We start from the raw sequence: 20,514 nt of genomic DNA, 5'->3' as shown, positions 1-20,514 counted from the left end.
TGTAGCTATATTAGGGTTTATTTTACAGGTAAGTATTTAGCTTTAAATAGGAATAATTTATTTAATAAGAGTTAATTACCTATCAGAAGGTAATTCTAATTGTTTGGCTTTTATCAGGAAATTACCTGTATCTTTCAAATAACTAGCCATTTTGGCTACCTCTGGTTGTAACAATCTATTGATATATACAGAAATATTAGTGTAGACAGAATCTACACAAGAAACAATAGGTCTCCCTGGAGGTCTTGTGAGGTCTTTGTGGGACTGTATAAAAAATTGGATTTCTGGGGGTTTCTACATATAAGTATTCTGCTAGTTTTTATCTATGATACCACATTCCACAGACTGATTTAGAATACATTTAATCACCTTTTGTATCCTATGTATTGTATTGAATTGTATCCTTCTGTAAGTTTAAGGGTCATAGAGTTGTTCTTTTATCTCTTTTACATAGTAGTGTTTGTCCATAATAATGGTGGCTCCTCCTTTATCTGCCCCTTTAAGAATTATATTATTGCTTTTTAAGGATTTTTTAATGCAGTGTGCAATGATCTTGTTTGGAAAAAAAATTCAATTTCAATGAATGCTACCACTTAACCTGATTTTCTTTTTTAACTTTATTGTGTAACAATTTTACTTCATTTTCTATCAAATTAATGAAAGTGTTAACATTATAGTTAGATAAATTAGGGTTAAACAAACTTTTTTTCTTGAGCCCCAAATTGTTCAATGTTAATACTTTTTTTTCTCTTGCAATAGTAGATGAATATTACAGTTGTTGTAATATTTGTCTTATGTTTGTAAATATTTTATTATTTTTTGTAACTTAGTTCTTTTTTATTTTTTGTACTTTAGTTAGTTTATTTCATTGTAGTTATTTGTAGGTATTGTATTTAATTAATGTATTGATAGTGTAGTGTTAGGTTTAATTGTAGGTAATTGTAGGTATTTTATTTAATTAATTTAATGATAGTATAGTGTTAGGTTTAATTGTAACTTAGGTTAGGATTTATTTTACAGGTAATTTTGTAATTATTTTAACTAGGTAACTATTAAATAGTTCTTAACTATTTAATAGCTATTGTACCTGGTTAAAATAATTACAAAGTTGCCTGTAAAATAAATATTAATCCTAAAATAGCTACAATGTAATTATAATTTATATTGTAGCTATATTAGGATTTATTTTACAGGTAAGTATTTAGCTTTAAATAGGAATAATTTATTTAATAAGAGTTAATTAATTTCGTTAGATTAAAATTATATTTAACTTAGGGGGGTGTTAGTGTTAGGGTTAGAATTAGCTTTAGGGGTTAATACATTTATTAGAATAGCGGTGAGCTCCGGTCGGCAGATTAGGGGTTAATAATTGAAGTTAGGTGTCGGCGATGTTAGGGAGGGCAGATTAGGGGTTAATACTATTTATTATAGGGTTAGTGAGGCAGATTAGCGGTTAATAACTTTATTATAGTAGCGCTCAGGTCCGCTCGAAAAATTAGGGGTTAATAAGTTTAGGCAGGTGGAGGCGACGTTGTGGGGGGCAGATTAGGGGTTAATAAATATAATATAGGGGTCGGCGGTGTTAGGGGCAGCAGATTAGGGGTACATAAGGATAACGTAGGTGGCAGCGCTTTGCGGTTGGCAGATTAGGGGTTAATAAGTGTAGGTAGGTGGCGGAGACGTTGTGGGGGGCAGGTTAGGGGTTACTAAATATAATATAAGGGTTGGCGGTGTTAGGGGCAGCAGATTAGGGGTACATAAGGATAACGTATTTGGCGGTCGGCAGATTAGGGGTTAAAAAAATTTAATCAAGTGGCGGCGATGTGGGGGGACCTCGGTTTAGGGGTACATAGGTAGTTTATGGGTGTTAGTGTACTTTAGAGTACAGTAGTTAAGAGCTTTATGAACCGGCGTTAGCCCAGAAAGCTCTTAACTACTGACTTTTTTCCTGCGGCTGGAGTTTTGTCGTTAGATGTCTAACGCTCACTTCAGAAACGACTCTAAATACCGGAGTTAGAAAAATCCCATTGAAAAGATAGGATACGCAATTTACGTAAGGGGATCTGCGGTATGGAAAAGTCGCGGCTGAAAAGTGAGCGTTAGACCCTTTTTTGAGTGACTCCAAATACCGGAGTTAGCCTAAAACCAGCGTTAGGAGCCTCTAACGCTGGTTTTCACGGCTAACGCCAAACTCCAAATCTAGGCCATAGAAAATCTAATTCTGTCTTTGGGCTCTAATATCTGAATTCACACTCTGAAGAGACAAGGTTAAAAAAGGCACGTTACCTAATTTTTAATTTTGTGTGAGTTAGTTGGGGTTTCCAAGACACCCCTTTATTCAGAGTTCTTGGTGGTGGCAGGATTTTGTTAAGCTGGGGTGGTGTGGACAGGATTTGGGGGTTAATTTGGTGTCCCTTTAAAGGTCCTTTGTAGAGTTAAAGGTTTTAGAGAACCAGTGGCTTGGTGTTATTAACCCCTTCATGTCCACACCCCTCCCCATTTGTGACGGTTGCTGAGTGAAAAAGGCTTAATTGTCACAGTAAGTATAACATTTCATAATTAAAGGTGAATTAAATAATTCTTATGTTTTTTTTCCCTGTCAGATTTTCTGACTTTGGATGCATCTTCTGTATACACACCTAGGATTTAATCAACAGACATTTTCATTATAGGAAGAGAAGAACACAATGGCGTCAAAATGGCCTAGTACAGTCAGGATACCAGATAATAAGAGACAAAGTGGCTACTCACATGTGGGAAAGCACCAAAAGAGGCACTTGTAAAGCAGACTGGAACTTCCCAGTAGTCCAGCTGACAGAGAACTGGCAGTGCAGGTCTGGTAGATAGGTGAGGAGTAGGAATCCAAAGATATAAATTATTCCTGGCGTGACCCTGTCCTATACACATGTCATTGGGTTTACAAGTAGCACATCTATTTCATTCACCGCCCTGGAGTTTCTTATTTTGTTTCTCTTTCTCACTTGGCAAGTTTATGCTGCTGACAGATTGTTGAACGGAGTCCAATTATTTTAAGGAATTTGGTGTTGGACTGGTGCCATGACATCATGGAACCAGTCCAACACCAAATTCCTTAAAATAAGGCAATTTCTACTGAATGTTAGGCAACACAGCAGCAGATGACAACGGGTCAACATGCACATCCAAGGGGTTGAGTGCAAAGTTTTAGCAGGCACATATGATTTTAAAAATACATTGATTATTCCACAGTCCAGGGACGAAAGTGGAGAAGCGACTGGTGATTCTGGACTTTATAATTCCTGCGGTATTTCAACATCAGTCAAATACTATGGCATCCATCGCAATCTATTGGGAGCCACATTTTTGGCCTTTTTTTGTCCCAAAAATGCTACTTTTCAATTTGACGCAATCAAAATAGTGCGACTTTGGCTGATTCTCTCACTCACAAACAGGTTTTTCAGCCACTCGAAAAAAGCCCAATACATACTATGGAGTCAAAAACCTCTTGGTGATCACAATACATTTGCGGTTCACTAGTTTTCTAACTTAATATTGACTTCAAGGCACTTGATAAGTTTCGGGCACCTGTTAAACTTTTTCATGGCTATTTCTAAATAGTTTTTTACACTGCACCACTAATAAACACACTGAAATTGCCAATGGAAATATTCTAGAGATTTGTTAACATACATGGTGCTGATTTATTAAAGCTCCATTCATCCCTACTGGAGAGGCTGTATACAGGGTGCACATTTACATATGTATAAGAATACAGTATATACATATGTAAATGTGAAGATTGCATTATATGATGTACAGTTATGGGGCTCTGCATGAAAACTCTCTTCTGGTCACCTACATCTACGGTTTGTGGAGCTTTAATCAGTGACGCAAAAACATGTAATTTCTGCCAGCAAATGCAAATTTAAACTTTTATTTAACCTTTTTTAAACAACAAATATTTCACTTTTAATAGCTGTTCTTTCATATGTATGACAGAACATTTTGAGTACAAAGTCTATTTAATGTCATAGCCATAACTGTGGTTCATGTGCCATTCATTATAAGACATCTATATCATCAACTCCGCAGTCTTTAGTCCATTTTGAGAGGTCTCTTCCTCTACAATTATTTCTCCAGGCAACCCTATGCATAAAAAAAATAAAGAAAACATGAAATTATTTATTAAGAAGAAATCTCATATATTTAAGTTTTTTAGCTAAATAATATTTCTAGAGGATAGGAACTAAAGAGAGAACTCATTAAAATGCCTAATGTAAATACATTTACATTATACAAAATATGCCAGCTACCTCACTTTATCATAATGCACCTCAGAAAGCAATGGTCTGAGGAAGGGGTTAATACCCGACATTTCCCCAAAATAAAGTTATTATTCATTTTTTAAGTCTGAGGAATGTTTTCCCTCCAGATTTTTTTATATTTTATTTACCTGATAAATTAATTTCTTTCATGGTGGAGAGAGTCTACGATCCATTACTTCTGGGCAATTACTCTTCCCTACCACTAGGTCCAAAACCCCAGGAACTCTATAAAATCCCTCCCACCTCACTGACAACTCAGTCTGACATATAGCCAAGCCAAAGAAGAAGGAAAAGAATCAAGAGCAAACAATGAGGGAAAAAAGTGCGAAAAAAAACCCAACACTAGAAAAACACAGGTTGGTGTCTTATGGACTCTCACCACCATTAAATAAATTAATTTATCAGGTAAGCAAAATCATGCTTTCTTTCATACAGGTGGTTAGAGTCCACAATCCATTACTAATACCCAAGTGGTAAAGTCCACGAGTAATAAAACACACAGGGTGGAATTTAAGAAACATCTTTTGTCACTGAAAAACTAAACTAACAAAGCCAATAAAACCTAAAAAGGGCAAAAGCCTTGCAATGAAAAAATAAGCAACAGGCAAATCCAGAGACAACTACCAAAGGATGCCCTAGAAGATGCAAAAACACCAAAATGGTAGAATTAAAGAAAAAATTGCTGTCGTGCAAACTTTGACAACTGAAGCCTCATTCCTAAAAGGCCAAGAAATGGCGGATAAATCCTTATCTAAACCATCCTACAAAAAAACCTAGGAGTTATATTAAGAAATAAAGGTCCTCTTAGCCTTATAATAAAACTTCCTGAATACAGGCTCACAAACCTGTATCATAGACTCAATTACAGAATCAGAGAACCCTCTCTGCTTAAGAACTATTAATTCAATCTTCATGCCACCAGGCTTAAAGATTGAGGCCAAACATCTGAAATGCAAAGTAAGAGACCCAAAAAGGGGAACTGGACATCTAAACTAGATTAGAATACCAAAAAATGCGAGACTTAATTGGAGCAAATAGAATCACAGACACTCTCTCTAAACTAATTAGGCAATCACTCTGGAAGAAGAACCAGAGGTAGAAAAAACATGTTATTACAAATGGCCAAGGAACTATCTAAGCAACCATAAACACTGCTTGAGGATCCATGGACCTCACACAGTACCTGTAAATCAGAGAATTAAATAAAAGACCATCAGATCTATCTTGGGGAGACCCCAAAGATCCACAATCTGATAGAAGATTTTAAGATGAAGAAACCACACTCCTGAAAGCCAAGACTAACAACTGTGAAAAACTGTTTCCCAGTTGTTCACTCCAGGACTATGAACATCAGAAATTAAATAACAATTGACTTCTGCCCAGGAAAGAATTCACAATACTTCCCTCATGGCCAGGGAACTGAGAGTTCCCCCTTGATGATTAAAATATGCTACTGCTGAAACATAATTGAAAAATGAAGAAATGTCTGCAGCAACTCCATTAACCCGAATAAAAGATAATATATCCAAAGTAGTAAAAAGCAAAGTATTTATTGGCGCTGAATCAGCAACTTAAAATAAGCATCTCATGATCACATGAATGGGGTATCCAAATGTGCAAATACAATCTAGAAGGGTAGAAACAGGAGGTGAGGACTGCAAGATTGAGAAAGATGTTAATGCAGAGTTAGATGAGGGAAATGTTGGGTGAAATTAATTTATTATTGAGTTGGGTGGTAGGCTACCCTGAACAGAAAAGTCTTCAGGGAGCATTTAAAGGAAGAAAGGTTAGGGCAAAGCCTGACAGCATGAGGGAGAGTGTTCCAGAGGGTTGGTGCTGCATGACAGAAGTCCTGCAGTCTAGCATTAGAAGAGGTGATAGTCGCGGATGCAAGGAGCAGGTCATTGTTGGATCTTAGTGGGTGGGCTGGAGTATACTTGTTTATTAGAGAGGAAAGGTAGAGGGGAGTTCTGTTGGTAAGAGCTTTGTATGTAAGGGTGAGAATTTTGAATTTGATTCTGCTGTGAATGGGGAGCCAATGAAGGGACTCACAGAGAGGTGCAGCAGATACAGAGAGACGGGAAATTGGATCAGCCAGGCAGAGGCATTTAGGATGGATTGAAGGGGGGGGGGGGAAGAGGCAGGAAAGAGGAAGGCCAGTAAGTAGGTTATTGCAGTAGTCAAGTCGGGAAATAACAAGGGAGTGGATTATTTGCTTTGTCGTGTTAGCGCTCAGGAAAGGGCGAATCTTGGAAATATTGCGTAATTGGTTGCGGCAGGATGTAGAAGCGATTAAATATGGGGGACGAAGGATAGATTTGAGTCAAGTGTAACTCTGAGGCAGCAATAGGGAAATGGTGATGCCGTCAACAGGGATAGAGAAGTCAGAAGTCGGCGTAAAGCTTGAGGTGGGGAAAAGAAGGAGCTCAGTCTTGGACATGTTAATCTTTAGGTGGTGAGAGGCCATCCAGGAAGAAATACCAGATAAGCAGTCGCTGAGATGAGAAAGGACAGAGGGAGAGAGAGCAGGGGTGGAGAGGTAGATCTGGGTGTCCTCAGCATAAAGGTGATATTTGAAGCCATAACTGTTGATAAGTTTACCCAGCAAAGAAGTATAAATGGAGAAGAGTAGAGGACCCAGAACAGATCCTTGAGGTACTCCAACAGACAGAGGCATTGGAGAGGAGGAGTCGCCGGCAAATGACACAGAAAAAGATCTGTGAGAAAGATAGGAGTGAAACCAGGAAAGAGCAGTGTCACAGAGGCCAAAAGAGCTAAGTGTCTGTAGGAGGAGGGGATGGTCAACTGTGTCGAAGGCAGCTGAGAGATCAAGTAAGATGAGTATAGAATAGTGGCCAATATTTTTAGCAGAGAGAGGATCGTTAGTAACCTTGGTAAGGGCAGTCTCAGTTGAGTGTTTGGGGCGGAATCCAGATTGCAGGGGGCCAAGCAAGGAGTTGGTGGATAGGAAGTGGGTTAGGCGATTGTAAACTAGTTTTTCAAGGAGTTTTGATGTTAGTGGAAGCAGTGATATGGGGCGGTAGCTTTCAGGAGAATTAGGATTGAGGGAGGGTTTTTTGAGTATGGGAGTGACGTTTGCAGGGAATAAGCCGGTAGAGAGGGATAGGTTGAAGATATGAGTAAGAGCAGGAGTGAGGGTGGAAGACAGGGAGGGTATTAGATGGGAAGGGATAGGGTCGAGTGGGCAGGTAGTGAGGCATGAGGAAGATAGTAAGGAAGAAACTTCATTTTCAGTGGCTGGATGGAAGATGCAGAGGGTGGCAGAGGGAATAACTGAGCCTGTCGTTGGAATATTGCTTCGCATAGTACGTGTTTTGTTTAAAAAGTAGCCTGCCAGGTCTTGAACACTAAAGACAGATGGGGGGGGGGTTGGAGCAGGTGGGTAGAGGAGAGAGTTAAAGGTGGAGAAGAGTCGTTTAGGATTTGAGGAAAGAGGAGATATGAGAGAAGAGAAGTAGGTTTTCTTGGCTAAGTGAAGGGCAGAAGTGTATGAATGAAGAATAAACTTATAATGTATGAAATCAGGTTCAGAGTGAGTTTTCCTCCAGACATGCTCAGCATTTCGGGGGCATTTTTGCAAATAGCGTGTTTGCTGAGCCTGCCAGGGCTGTAACTGACGTTGTGATGTTTTGAGCAGTTGGGGAGGGGCAAGTGTGTCTAATGCAGAGGAGAGAGTTTTGTTATAGTGGGCTGTAGCAAGATCAGGGCAGGTTATAGTGCAAGTGTGAGAGAGGAGATCTTGAATGATTTTAAAAAAATTAAGCGGAGCCACAGCATGTAGATTTCTACAGGTGCTGGGGTGGGATGGAGAAGTGAGTTTAGCTCTTGCATTAATATTATAGTTGCCAGGTGATGGTCTGAAATGGGAAAAGGGTGACAGGTGAGGTCAGATATAGAACAGAGGTAGGAAAATACCAGGTCGATGGAGTGTCCATCACAGTGAGAAGGGAATAGGGTGGATTGTGAGAGACTGAAGGAGGATGTGAGTGAAAGAAGTTTAGAGGCAGCAGGGGCAGTTGGGTTGTCAATGGGAATGTTGAAGTCCTCAAGAATTAGGGTTGGTATATTTGTAGAGAGAAAGTGAGGAAGCCAGGTGGCAAAGTTGTCATGGAATTGGGAGGTCGGTCCAGGAGGGTGATAGATGACTGCCACTTTGAGGGAGAGAGGGGAGAACAGGCGAATACAGTGGACTTCAAAGGAGGAGAAGGAGAGAGATGGGATTGGAAGTAGGTACTGTGCAGGAGGGGGAGAGCAGGATCCCAACACCGCTGCCACATTTCTCACCTGGCCTAGGGGTATGGCTAAAGTGAAGACCATCATGTGTGAGAGCAGCAGTGGAAACGGTGTCGGAAGAAGATAGCCAGGTTTCAGTAATTGCTAAAAGGGTGAAAACATTTGATATAAACAGGTCATGAATGGTTGTAAGTTTGTTGCAGACAGAGCGAGAGTTCCATAGTGTGCAAGTGAAAGGAGTGTATGTGTATGGGATGCATTGGATGGAAATGAGGTTGTGTGTTGCTTTTATTAAAGTTTCTATAAGGAGTGTGTGATCGGGTAATGGTGGGAATGAGGGTGGGCCCAGGATTTGGAGAGATGTCGCCTGATGCTAATAGCAGCAAGATGGAAAGTAAGAGTAGGTGAGAATGAGATTTATAGCAGTGTGGGTATTTCTGGGAGGTGGTGCAGTTTATTGATATAGATTTTAAAATAGAAAGTAGTTAATGACAGCTAAGGTATGGAGAAGAAAGGATAGAGGGGCCTATATAAACTGCATGTAGAGAAGGGTAAGGTATGAGCATGTGAGCATGCCTGTGGAATAGACATGAGACTGTTAAAAGGAAAAGCAGTCCTGAAAACATAGCAGAATATTAAGTGCAAAAGATTGTTTGTGAAATAAAAATATTTAGCTTGCCTCAAATCTTGCTCAATTCTTGTCTAATTCTTAGTGCTGCTGCTGCCCCTTGAAGATGGTCACTTAGACAGATGGGAGCTTAGAGAGATGGAATACTCTGCAAACGCTCAGACCCCAGCAAACGCTCTCCCCTAACTGGTCTTAAATTTATAAGACTTTTACAGACAGCTGAGATTACTAAAGTTAATTGATTGAAGACAGGGAGATAACTTACACCCAGGTGAGGAGACTAAGAATTGCAACAAGATAAGGGGGATAGATTCAAGAAAGGACATTGAGTAAGGGTTAATTTATTAATTAGTTAAGCAAAGTTAGAGAATAAAGAGATACACATGCTGGGGACAGGATAAGAGCAGATTATAGGAGTAGACAGTGTATTAAGAACAGTGTAATAATTCCAGCAAAAACAGGGTTTAAAGGGACGCACCAGGGGTTAAAAACAGAGTAATAAATCCAGCAAAAACAGAGGGTTTAAAGGGACATACCAGGGGTTAAGAACAGTGTAATAAATCCAGCAAAAACAGAGGGTTTAAAGGGACGTACTCTCTCTGTGCAAAGAAAATCACAAAGACAAGGGCGCCTCCTCGTGTGATACAGTTTGGACAAATGTAAAAAAAGGTGAATACAGATTTTATACTCACAAGTGAAGCAGCACTCTGTTGTGCTTATAGAGGCAAACTGGGAGTTCACAGTGTCCCAGTTCACTGACCAAGGCAGTGCAACAAATCACTCCAGGGTAGATTTCAATAAAACTCAGGCTCTCAGCGAAGAGTTTAAATACCATAGTTTAATGGTGCAGTAAAATACAATATAAAATGTCACAAATGTGACCGTAACAATGGATAAACAAGCAACTAGTTTCTCAGATCTCTGTCTGTTTCCTCAGGCTTCTATCCAAAGACTGAGAGCTCTGGCTTATAAATGCTAAATGACCACTCTAAGAGTGAAACATAACCACACCTATTCAGGTGTGGAAGTGAACCTGCCTCATCAGGTGTGTGAGTGCACACCCACCTGTTTCAATCAGACCATAGTTAGAATACAATGATTAAAACCATTTCCAAATAATTCACATTATACTAAAAAACAAACAAGTACTGTACAAATTGGTTAATAAAGGATGTAAATAACAACAACCATAGCCTAACATTATCTTATGGTGGATATCATGTCAGCATCATATGTTGTAGGATATTATCATGGTATTCTAAAATAGTAACATTAAAAAATTGTTCCCCACCCTTTTTAAAAAGAAATAAAGATATATACACACATACATATATAAAAGGTACATGATATTCTAATTCTTGGTGTTCATACCAAATGTCTTAGTATGTTGTCAGTTAGTCTAAATAAGTTAAAGTTTTATTAAAGCACCTATTGATGTTAACAGCCTTTGGTCAAATATGTATAAGCAACATTTTCTATAGGAGAGAGCCCTTTATATTATGCAGGCCTTATTGAAACTATATATATATATATATATATATATATATATACACATATACATATTTTAAGTCTAATGCGCCTGGTGTTCCCAGGCAGTCTCTCATCCAGGTACTGACCAGGCCTGGCCCTGCTTAGCTTTCAAGATCAGACGGGATCAGGTACATACAGGGAAGTGTGGTGATATCTTAATCTAAGCGATATGAAATGTATGTATTAAGCAATAGATAAGTGTACTTAGTGAATATCTATTAACCTACTCTAATGTGTAAAAACGGGGTTGTAATACATTATGTTCAATATACAAAAATAAGATGGTATAGAAATACAGTAGTAACAATATTGTTTAATGTGTTGGAGATAATGTTGAGGTGTATATTGTGAGTGCAGACTTAACTAAAATGATACAATTTACAATAAAAATAAAAATGTTCAGTGAACAGTGTATATGTTTTCTAATGTGCAGCATATATATTCAGAAATCCATAATAGTATGGGTGTATTACATGTATTAAACCGTTATATCCTATGTTGGTATAACAAACCCATATTTTGAAGTGGTATATATAGATATACATACACATACATGAACACACATATACGTATATACATACATGCACACATACACATATACACATACATACATATACACACCCATACACATCGCATGTGCCCTAAATGATTGTGTTATATACTAATCATGACTATAATGTGATCAACCTTATGTGATGTATGATACATATATGTGTGCTGTGATATATAAAAGTGAAGAAGAATAAATGTATGACTATAAAGTCAATATGTGTAGTATATAATATAAATTTGTACTGTGATATACAAAGAGGAGAAAAATAAATGTATGACTATAAAGTCAATATGTGTAGTATATAATATAAATTTGTACTGTGATATACAAAGAGGAGAAAAAAAGCTATAAAGTCAATATATACACCTCTGATAATACCTGTATAATATTAAATAGCTATAGTGTTGCATGGAAAAAAATGATGACCTGATAATCCACAGCAAGATGTACAAAAATATTATATTCAAAAAGCAGACATATCTATGTTCTCATTCAATCCTGTGGGAAAGAGAGTACCAAATTTATAGATCCAGTAGGTTTCCCTTTGACATAACTTTTTGAACCTATTAGTTCCTTGCTTGTATTGTATTCTCTCTAGAGGGGTTATGCAAAATTGACATTTAGTACCACAATGATGTTGAACATGATGTCTTGATACACTATGTTTGAGTGAACCTTTCTCTTTGTTTCTAAAGTGTTCTCCCCATCTGCTTCTGACTTTCCTTATGGTTCTACCTAGGTATTGCATCCCACATTTACAGGTTAATAGGTATATGACATAATTAGAGCTACAATCTAATCTATCCTTAAGTTCATATGTACATCCTGTGATAGAAGTGACACTAGTTGCCCCATGAGTGACATATTTACACATGTTGCATCTTTTAATTCTACATTTAAAAGCTCCTTTTTGTTGGTGTCTATTGTTGGACAGACCTCCTATTCCTGATGTTCTTTTGGACATTATGATTTTGCTGGGGGCTATTTTCTGTTTAATGGTTGGGGCTCTCCGAAATGTAATGTTAGGGGAATCATCCAAAATCCCTTTTAAAATCGGATCTTTTTTAAGAAGGTACCAGTGTTTCTTAATTATTTTTGTAATGGCTTTATAGTTGGAGTTATAGTTAGTAATAAATGTAGTCTGCTTTTTGTTACTATTACATCTATTTAACCCATTATTAGGTAGCGGATTAAGAATTTCATTTCTATTTAGTTCTCTTGCCCTTCGGTAGCCTTCTTCTAAGAGCATTGGAGGGTACCTTTTTTCAAGAAATCTATTTTTTAAGATAAGGGATTGCTCATCATATGTCTCTAATAATGTGCAATTACGCCTAATCCGTCTAAACTGACTAAATGGAATATTTTCCTTCCAACTCTTTAGATGGTTACTTTGATAGTCTAAAAAGTTATTGCTATCTACTAATTTAATTTTGGATTGAACCCTATTATTTATATCCCAAGTGAGCACTATATCAAGATATTCAATTTCTTCCAAATGTATTTTGTGAGTGAAGGTTAGACCAAAATCATTAGTATCAAGTTTAAAAGCAAATTCTCTAGCTGAATCCAATGACCCATTCCAAATGATGATTAGATCATCTATGTATCTACCATAGAAGACCAGGTTCTCATCCCAGCTTCCACCGTTGATATAAATATCTTCAAAACAACCCATTACCAAATTAGCGAAGCTGGGAGCGAACCTGGTCCCCATGGCAGTACCCTTGGTCTGTATATAATAATTATCTTGATATTTAAAATAGTTATGTTTTAATATAAATTCAATTAGCTTCAATATATATTCTTTCTGAATATCTGGCATATAAAAATCTTCATGTAGATATTCAGAAACACATTTTAACCCTATTTTGTGTGATATATTGGAATATAGTGCGTTGACATCGCATGTCATCCATAGGTATTTACTTTTTCTTGTAATATTAGAAAGTTTATGAAGTAAGTCTGTGGTGTCCTTAATATGTGAGGGAAGTTGTCTAACATATTTTTGCAGAAAAATCCACATATGCTGATAGATGATCTGTGATACTATTCATACCTGCTATTATAGGTCTACCTGGTGGTGTTTGTAGATTTTTGTGGATTTTGGGTAGGTGGTAAAAATATGGAATACTGGGATTTTTTGGTGTTAAATATTGTTTTTCTTTCAAGGTCAAGATACCTTCTTCAAATCCAAATTGGATAATAGAATTTAATTTCTTAGTGAACAGAAGTGTAGGGTCTTGATCTAGAGGCCTGTAGTACTCAAAATCCTTTATTATTCTATCTGCTTCCTTCAAGTAATCTTGATAGTCCTGTAGGACTATACCGCCACCCTTGTCCGCCTGACGTATGACTATTGAATCATTTTTTGACAATTTTAGAAGGGCTCTCTTTTCATTATGCCAAAGATTTGAGTCACCTAGAACATGTTTAGGGATGTTGGCTATATCCTCCAGAACCTCTTTGCACAGAGAGAGTATTTACCCAGACTGGTTTTGTGACAAGGAGCTGACTTCTGGATCTAAGGGAGAATCTTATATATGTGCTACCCAGGAGGACTAATAAACCTCTGAAGTGCCCTCCTAATCTTGGGACTGTCTGAGCATCAATATCATATACAGATAAGAACTTATTAGAGACTTAATACTATTTATTTATTATATATTGTTTTAAGCTGCATTTTCTGTTTATATTGATCTCATCACATCACATTTGATGAGAGTCCATGTCTCATTTTTTCGGTAATTGTCATTATTATTTTGTCTTTATACATTATTATCTCATCATTTTATATTATTTTTATAGTGTTTATTGTTTTTACTATACTTCAGTATTATCCTACAGATTGTTGTAATACATCTATATTTATATTAGGCCTTGGTTGGCCCTTTTTAAAAAAATTATATTTTAAAAAATTATATATTTCTTCTAGCGCCCCCTAGAGTTACGCTTGCATAGTGTAACAGGTATTTAAAGGGACGTACCAGGGGTTAAGAACAGTGTAATAAATCCAGCAAAAAAGGCTGGTTATCACAGCTGAAACGCGTTGCACTGATCCTTCATCCCTAACACCTGGTTCACACAGGAGCAGCAGAGCAGAGGAAACATAAGCAGACTGAGTAAGCTAAGAATACGCTGCCACCAAAAGCTGCCAAAAACGCTTCCAAAAACGCTCCAGGACCGGCATCTGTAGAAGTGAACTGATCCATCTACTCTTGATTATGGACAATCCGAAGTCCTACAGGATACCTACTATTGGAAATAACAGTAGAAGTGCGGAAGTCCCTAACCCGCAACATAATATACAAAGACACAGCGCTCATAAGACATAGGAGGCGGATTTGTGTATCACACCACTTAAAGATCAAGGAAGAAAAGCTGGTCGCAAAAACATCTCTCAGTAAGGATAATAAGGTTAGATCTACACACCCGCTTACCTTAACGCATTTGATATAGGTACATAGTACCTTAAAAAATATCTTCTATAAACTTAGGCTGCAGCCAAGAAAATTTCTTATAAACATCATAGACTCTTATATTGGGTATTACCTAAGGGTAACCTCAAGACGGACTTTTAATCACATTTTGGAAAAAACAGACTTTTTTATACATACTCTATAAACTTCATTTGAAAATTGTGATTGTGTTTATACACTTTTAATTCAGGTATATAGTCCTAAAAACACCTGATTAGATCAACAGCCTATCATATAACTGTGGGTTTTTAAATTGCTTTCTCGAAAATTGCTTTGTTTAAATTTGTCAAATATTGCTGTATTGAAATTTGTTGAATATTGATACTATTGATACTGATACGCAAGAAATCAATATTAGATCAATTTAAGATTATTTAGATTACAAGGTTGGCCAACCTATCAGATTAATTTGTACATAAGAATCTTAAACTCACATGTTTAAAAAAAACTTTTTCATTTTTACTAAAATAAAATACATTTTTATTCTGTACAAAATCTTATCTGGTGTCATAGAATAGATTTCTATTTACATTTTTTATATATATTTTTTATATTTACATATTTTTCATATTTTAAAAAATCTCCATAAGGAGATCGCCCTTTCCTATAAACCACTCTTCTTACAATTTCCCCTGAGAAGCATAGAGGAAGCTTCTAATAATGAAAGGAGCCTATACCCACTAGTGCAAAATCCATATATCTTTTGACATAAATAAATCCAGCAAAAACAGAGGGTTTAAAGTATACGCCCCAACTGTCCCGATTTTCGTGGGACAGTCCCGATTTTAGGGGTCTGTCCCCCTGTCCCGGGTTGCTAGCCATCTGTCCCGATTTGCCCCAGGCATTACATTTTTTTTTTTTTTTAATTCTGTTGGGCCCATACTCAGAAGCAGCTGGCTTTGCTCTCACAGGGTTAGATACCTGTTAGATTCCCTGTGGAAAAGGAATGGTGAGTGGATTAAGCAGGAGTAAGAAGGCTGTATACACTCTGACCACGGGTAATGGTGACCTCTCTAACCTACATCTGGTAGTGATGATGTCTAATCCCTGGTGATAATACTAGCATGCCTTCAGTTTTATACAATGAGCAGTGCTAATACCAGGGTAACGAACAGTGGCAGCCACAGACTGCCAGCTAATGTGCTTGCCAACCCAGGACCCCATACAATGAATTACAGATACACATATATGATGTAGTGTATGTCTATCTGTATTCATAACTATGTGTCTGTATCTGAATGTATAAGTTTATGCTATGTAGTGTGTGTGTGTCTGCATGTATAAATGTAAGCTATGTAGTGTGTGTATGTGTATCTGCATGTATAAGTGTATGCTATGTAGTGTGTGTCTGCATGTATAAGTGTATACTATGTAGTGTATGTGTATCTGCATGTATAAGTGTATGCTTCATGTATAAGTGTATGCTATGTAATGTGTGTGTCTGCCTGTATAAGTGTATACTATGTAGTGTGTGTATCTTCATGTGTAAGTGTATGCTATGTAGTGTGTGTGTGTATCTGCATGTATAAGTGTATGCTATGTAGTGTGTGTGTATCTGCATGTATAAGTGTATGCTATGTAGTGTGTGCGTATCTGCATGTGTAAGTGTATGCTATGTTGTGTGTGTGTGAGTATCTGCATGTATAAGTGTATGCTATGTAGTGTGTGCGTATCTGCATGTGTAAGTGTATGCTATGTAGTGTGTGCGTATCTGCATGTATAAGTGTATACTATGTAGTGTGCTACTGTGCATTTTTGCTGACTTTAAAGGCCAGAATTTAGAATATTAATGGGGAATGCAGAGAGCAGTTTTAAAGAATTTATTATTAAATGTCCAATTAAGATAAAAATATTTAGCAATGTCTTTGCAAAGGATAATTAAATACATAGCTCACATAGCCATACCAGTGGTTTGAGCTTGTGTTTGATTTGCTGCCTAAGTGTATTAAAATCTATGACTTTATTTAGAATTTTATTTATATCACTTTGGTCTTATGATTTTTAAGCCCCGCCCACCACATTTCAATTTTTTTGCCGGGGGGGGGGGCGTTTCCCTCTTTTGAATTTTGAAATGTTGGGAGGTATGGTTTAAAGGGACGCAAAAAAGGGACCCTCTAATTGAATACTAATTGAATACTGTACTGTGCTGGTGTTAAACTAAACGTAGCACTATAGCACTCCTAATATATGTTAGTTCAAATATGTTTTCAAGTTTTTAAACACACTGGCAAGTGAAAAGAAAGCTAAAACCACCTTGTTTCACTTTAAAGTGGTTTTCACTTTACAGCGGGGCTCCTGTTCCTAACCCGCTGTATGAGCGGGGAATACCTATATATCAGATTCATGATTAAAGGTAGACCCCTGACAGAACCAACCTCTTCCTCATGACTAGAAACATTAACCCTAGCAGGCTTAGAGCTAATAAAAGGTAAATTCTTACATGGTCTTTTACAATTACTTGAAGGAGGCATGGCTACCAACATTTTAGACACAGAAAACAGTATACAATCCTTGAATCCAGGATTAAGTAGCATTCTCCTGTAAAAAACAAACAGAAGGAGCAGTAATACCCTTAAAAGCAAGAGCAGTGTTAGACAGGTCAGAATGCATTAGAATAATAATACATTTATTGCATAAATTAGCTTTAGATTAAAACCTCAGCTTATAAACAATATAAACACTACACTAAAGAAAAGTGTTCAAATGACCCAACTCCTAAGGCAGATTTAGGGACAGAGACAGTAGGCTCTATAAAAGCAAGAAACTTAAACAGTAGTTAAGTGCAGAAAAATACAACCATATAGCTAAACGGTAATATCCCCATTTCAAAAAAGCTTTAAAAAAAGGAAATGCCCCTTCTGAATAGAACTCATAAAAATTATTGCGTAAATAAGAAAGAAGGCGCTCATCAAACTGGCATCATATAAGCACACCAATGTGCGTGTGTGTGTCAAATAAAAGCTGTTAAGTGTACAAAAATGTACCTAAAAATATATATAACTGTCCCAAGGTAAATATATATAACAATAACCTAACAGGCTAATAGAGTGCTAAACATAAAATTAAAAATAAATTACTTACCATCAGGCACTATGCAACTGGAGGAAACCAAACCAGTGCTGAAACATAACAGCAGAGGATCTGGAACAGGAGTATATAGTCGAACCAACAGAAGAGGCAAAGGACAAGTCCCTACGACATCCGTGGAAAGGCTTGTAACTAAATACTCAGTCTGTGAACCACTCTCACTGAAGAATCAAATGCACATCTTCATTCTTCAACATCCTCCAGTGGAGGCAAAGACAAGACTGAGTTGCCAGTGAGGTGGGAGGGGTTTTATAGAGTTCCTAGGGTTTTGCAAATCTTTGCCTCCTCCTAGTAGTAGGGAAAAGTAATTCCCAGGATTAATGGATCGTGGACTCTCACCACCTGTATGACATATATATATATATATATTTACACTCACACACATATACATACAGAAATGTAAATTTACACTAACCCTCTATTACTAAAATAATTGTGAATATACAGTTATTTTAAATAAATATATCATCAAAGTTGTAAAATCCAAGAAAGTACAATACTTAAAATATTTTAAAAATCTGCTACAATTGAATCATTGTTCGGCCTTTTAAAGAAAGGAGCCATATTGGATTTTTAAGACTGATAAACATGGCGTAGAACAGCGGCTGTTCGCTTGCACTTTAAAAGTTATCGCTGAAACCGTGATAAGATTTAAAATTATAATTTTTTGCAGATGCAAGTATAATGTCAGGTTAGGGGTTAGTGATAGATATAGTTAAATACCTATATAAAACCCACAAGTAAGAGTATTTCTCCTCAATACTACCCAAAATCAGGTAAATAATACAAATATAACCTAAAGTGAAGTCACATTAGGATAATTATAATGTGGCGTCGCTAGCAACCAAATATAATGGGTAACAGACTGTAAGATAAATTATAAATTTATGTATATGTTCTAAACTATGGTTGGAAGATGAGAGAAGAGAGATAGTAGGAATCACTGTGTGAGAACTAGCTATATGTTAATAGTGCATATATGTCAAGCAAAGTTATAAATGAATATGCGCAACATATGCGTGTTTGTATATATAAATAATACACCAATACACAGGTTAATAACCTAGATTATACTAGACCTAGAAGGGGTAGTGTCAGACCTATATAGGAGACCTCTGGTAAAAGAATATATTATTTAATAAGAAGTATGTGCAAGACACATCAGACACAAGGGTATTTCAAAGCTGCAGATATCCCGGTCTAGCAGAGTTTGACAAAGGCTTGAAGCCGAAATGCGTTACTCTGCTGCAATCTGTTTCTAAACCTGTAAGGAACCCGTAGCTCATTAGAGCCGAAGACACAACGCTGAATCTGTTTTCACAATATCAACTGCGGAAAGGATCCGTAGTACAATCATGAACCCTGCACCACTTTGACCACCGGAAGGATATGTAGTTTGGTCAGTGTTGCATACAATCAAGGGATAAGACAAGCTGAGTAGGAGCCAGCGGGACACAACTTTAAACTTTACGGTGCAAGTAAATGTAAACACCTTAAAGTATATACTTTTCCATACTTTGACAATAATTTATTGTCGTTTTTTGTATCACTGCAGGAAATACTTGGATCTGCCTTACATGATTTGAACTTTTTTTGGAACGTAATTGGAACCCCTTTTTATGGACTTTCCACATTGTTTTTAATTTTTGTTTTTAATTTATATGTGAATTGTGATCACAATTTTATGTACTATGTTTTTATGTGGCTCAACATACTAATCTAGTATTTTTTAATGTTTACTGTAATTCCTACCGTACTTCTTATTAAATAATATATTCTTTTACCAGAGGTCTCCTATATAGGTCTGATACTACGCTTAAATTGGTTTATTATTGGTGTATTGGTTTATTATTTATATATACAAACACGCATACATTGCGCATATTCATTTATAACTTTTCTTGACATATATGCACTATTAACATATAGCTAGTTCTCACACAGTGATTCCTACTATCTCTCTTCTCTCATCTCCCAACCGTAGTTTAGAACATATACATACATTTCTAATTTATCTTACAGCCTGTTATCTATTATATTTGGTTGCTAGCGACACCACATTATAATATCCTAGTGTGACTTAGTTCACTTTAGGTTATATTTGTATTAGATGCAAGTATAATGCCAAAGTGCTTAAAGTGACATGATACTTAAATCTTTTCTTTATTTCATCTAAAGAGAGTATTTTAAATGCATTATAGAGCTTTGTTTTAAAAAAAATAAGTGTTCCTATGCTGAATAAACAAACTTTTTCTGTGGGTGTTGTCCTTGTCAGTCAGTGATGATATCTAGGTATTAGTTACACTTCCTGTTAGTTTCTTTTTACATTTAAACAAAAATATTTTTATTGTGTTGCTCTTTCATATATCATACGTGGTAGAAGAATTTTGAATACAATATTCTTTAAAATATTATTAAACCCAATAATGGGCTAGGTTAGTAAGTGGAGCGCTATTTAGCGCTTTCATTCGAGCACTAACACCGCCAGAAGTAACATTTTTTGCGTGTGCGGCTTAGAGCTAATTTCACAAGTTGAAAGTAATAATTATGTGGGTGAGTGAAACCCAACGCGCTTTAACCAAAGGACTTCGGATATTGAGACACATTAACTTCTTCAACCCATAGGCACCGATTTAACAATGCCTGGCGGACATGATATGCTACAGTGTATCATGTCCACCA

General features: G+C 36.7%; 1 protein-coding gene across 1 annotated transcript in view; it reads right to left on the bottom strand.

Moving 5' to 3' along the window:
- Positions 1-3,883: 3,883 nt before the first annotated feature.
- Positions 3,884-20,514, bottom strand: part of LYZ (lysozyme) — a 33,716-nt gene continuing 17,085 nt past the window's right edge. The window contains exon 4 of the mRNA XM_053716823.1: positions 3,884-4,125. Coding sequence (XP_053572798.1) covers positions 4,041-4,125 — 85 coding nt within the window. The 3' untranslated portion in view covers positions 3,884-4,040. The remainder of the gene's footprint in view (positions 4,126-20,514) is intronic.

The sequence above is a fragment of the Bombina bombina genome, chromosome 6 (genome assembly GCF_027579735.1).
Source record: "Bombina bombina isolate aBomBom1 chromosome 6, aBomBom1.pri, whole genome shotgun sequence".
In the NCBI taxonomy this organism is placed as follows: Eukaryota; Metazoa; Chordata; class Amphibia; order Anura; family Bombinatoridae; genus Bombina; species Bombina bombina.
The sequence above is the reverse complement of the archived record's forward strand: the minus strand, read 5'-3'. Positions and strand labels throughout refer to the sequence as shown.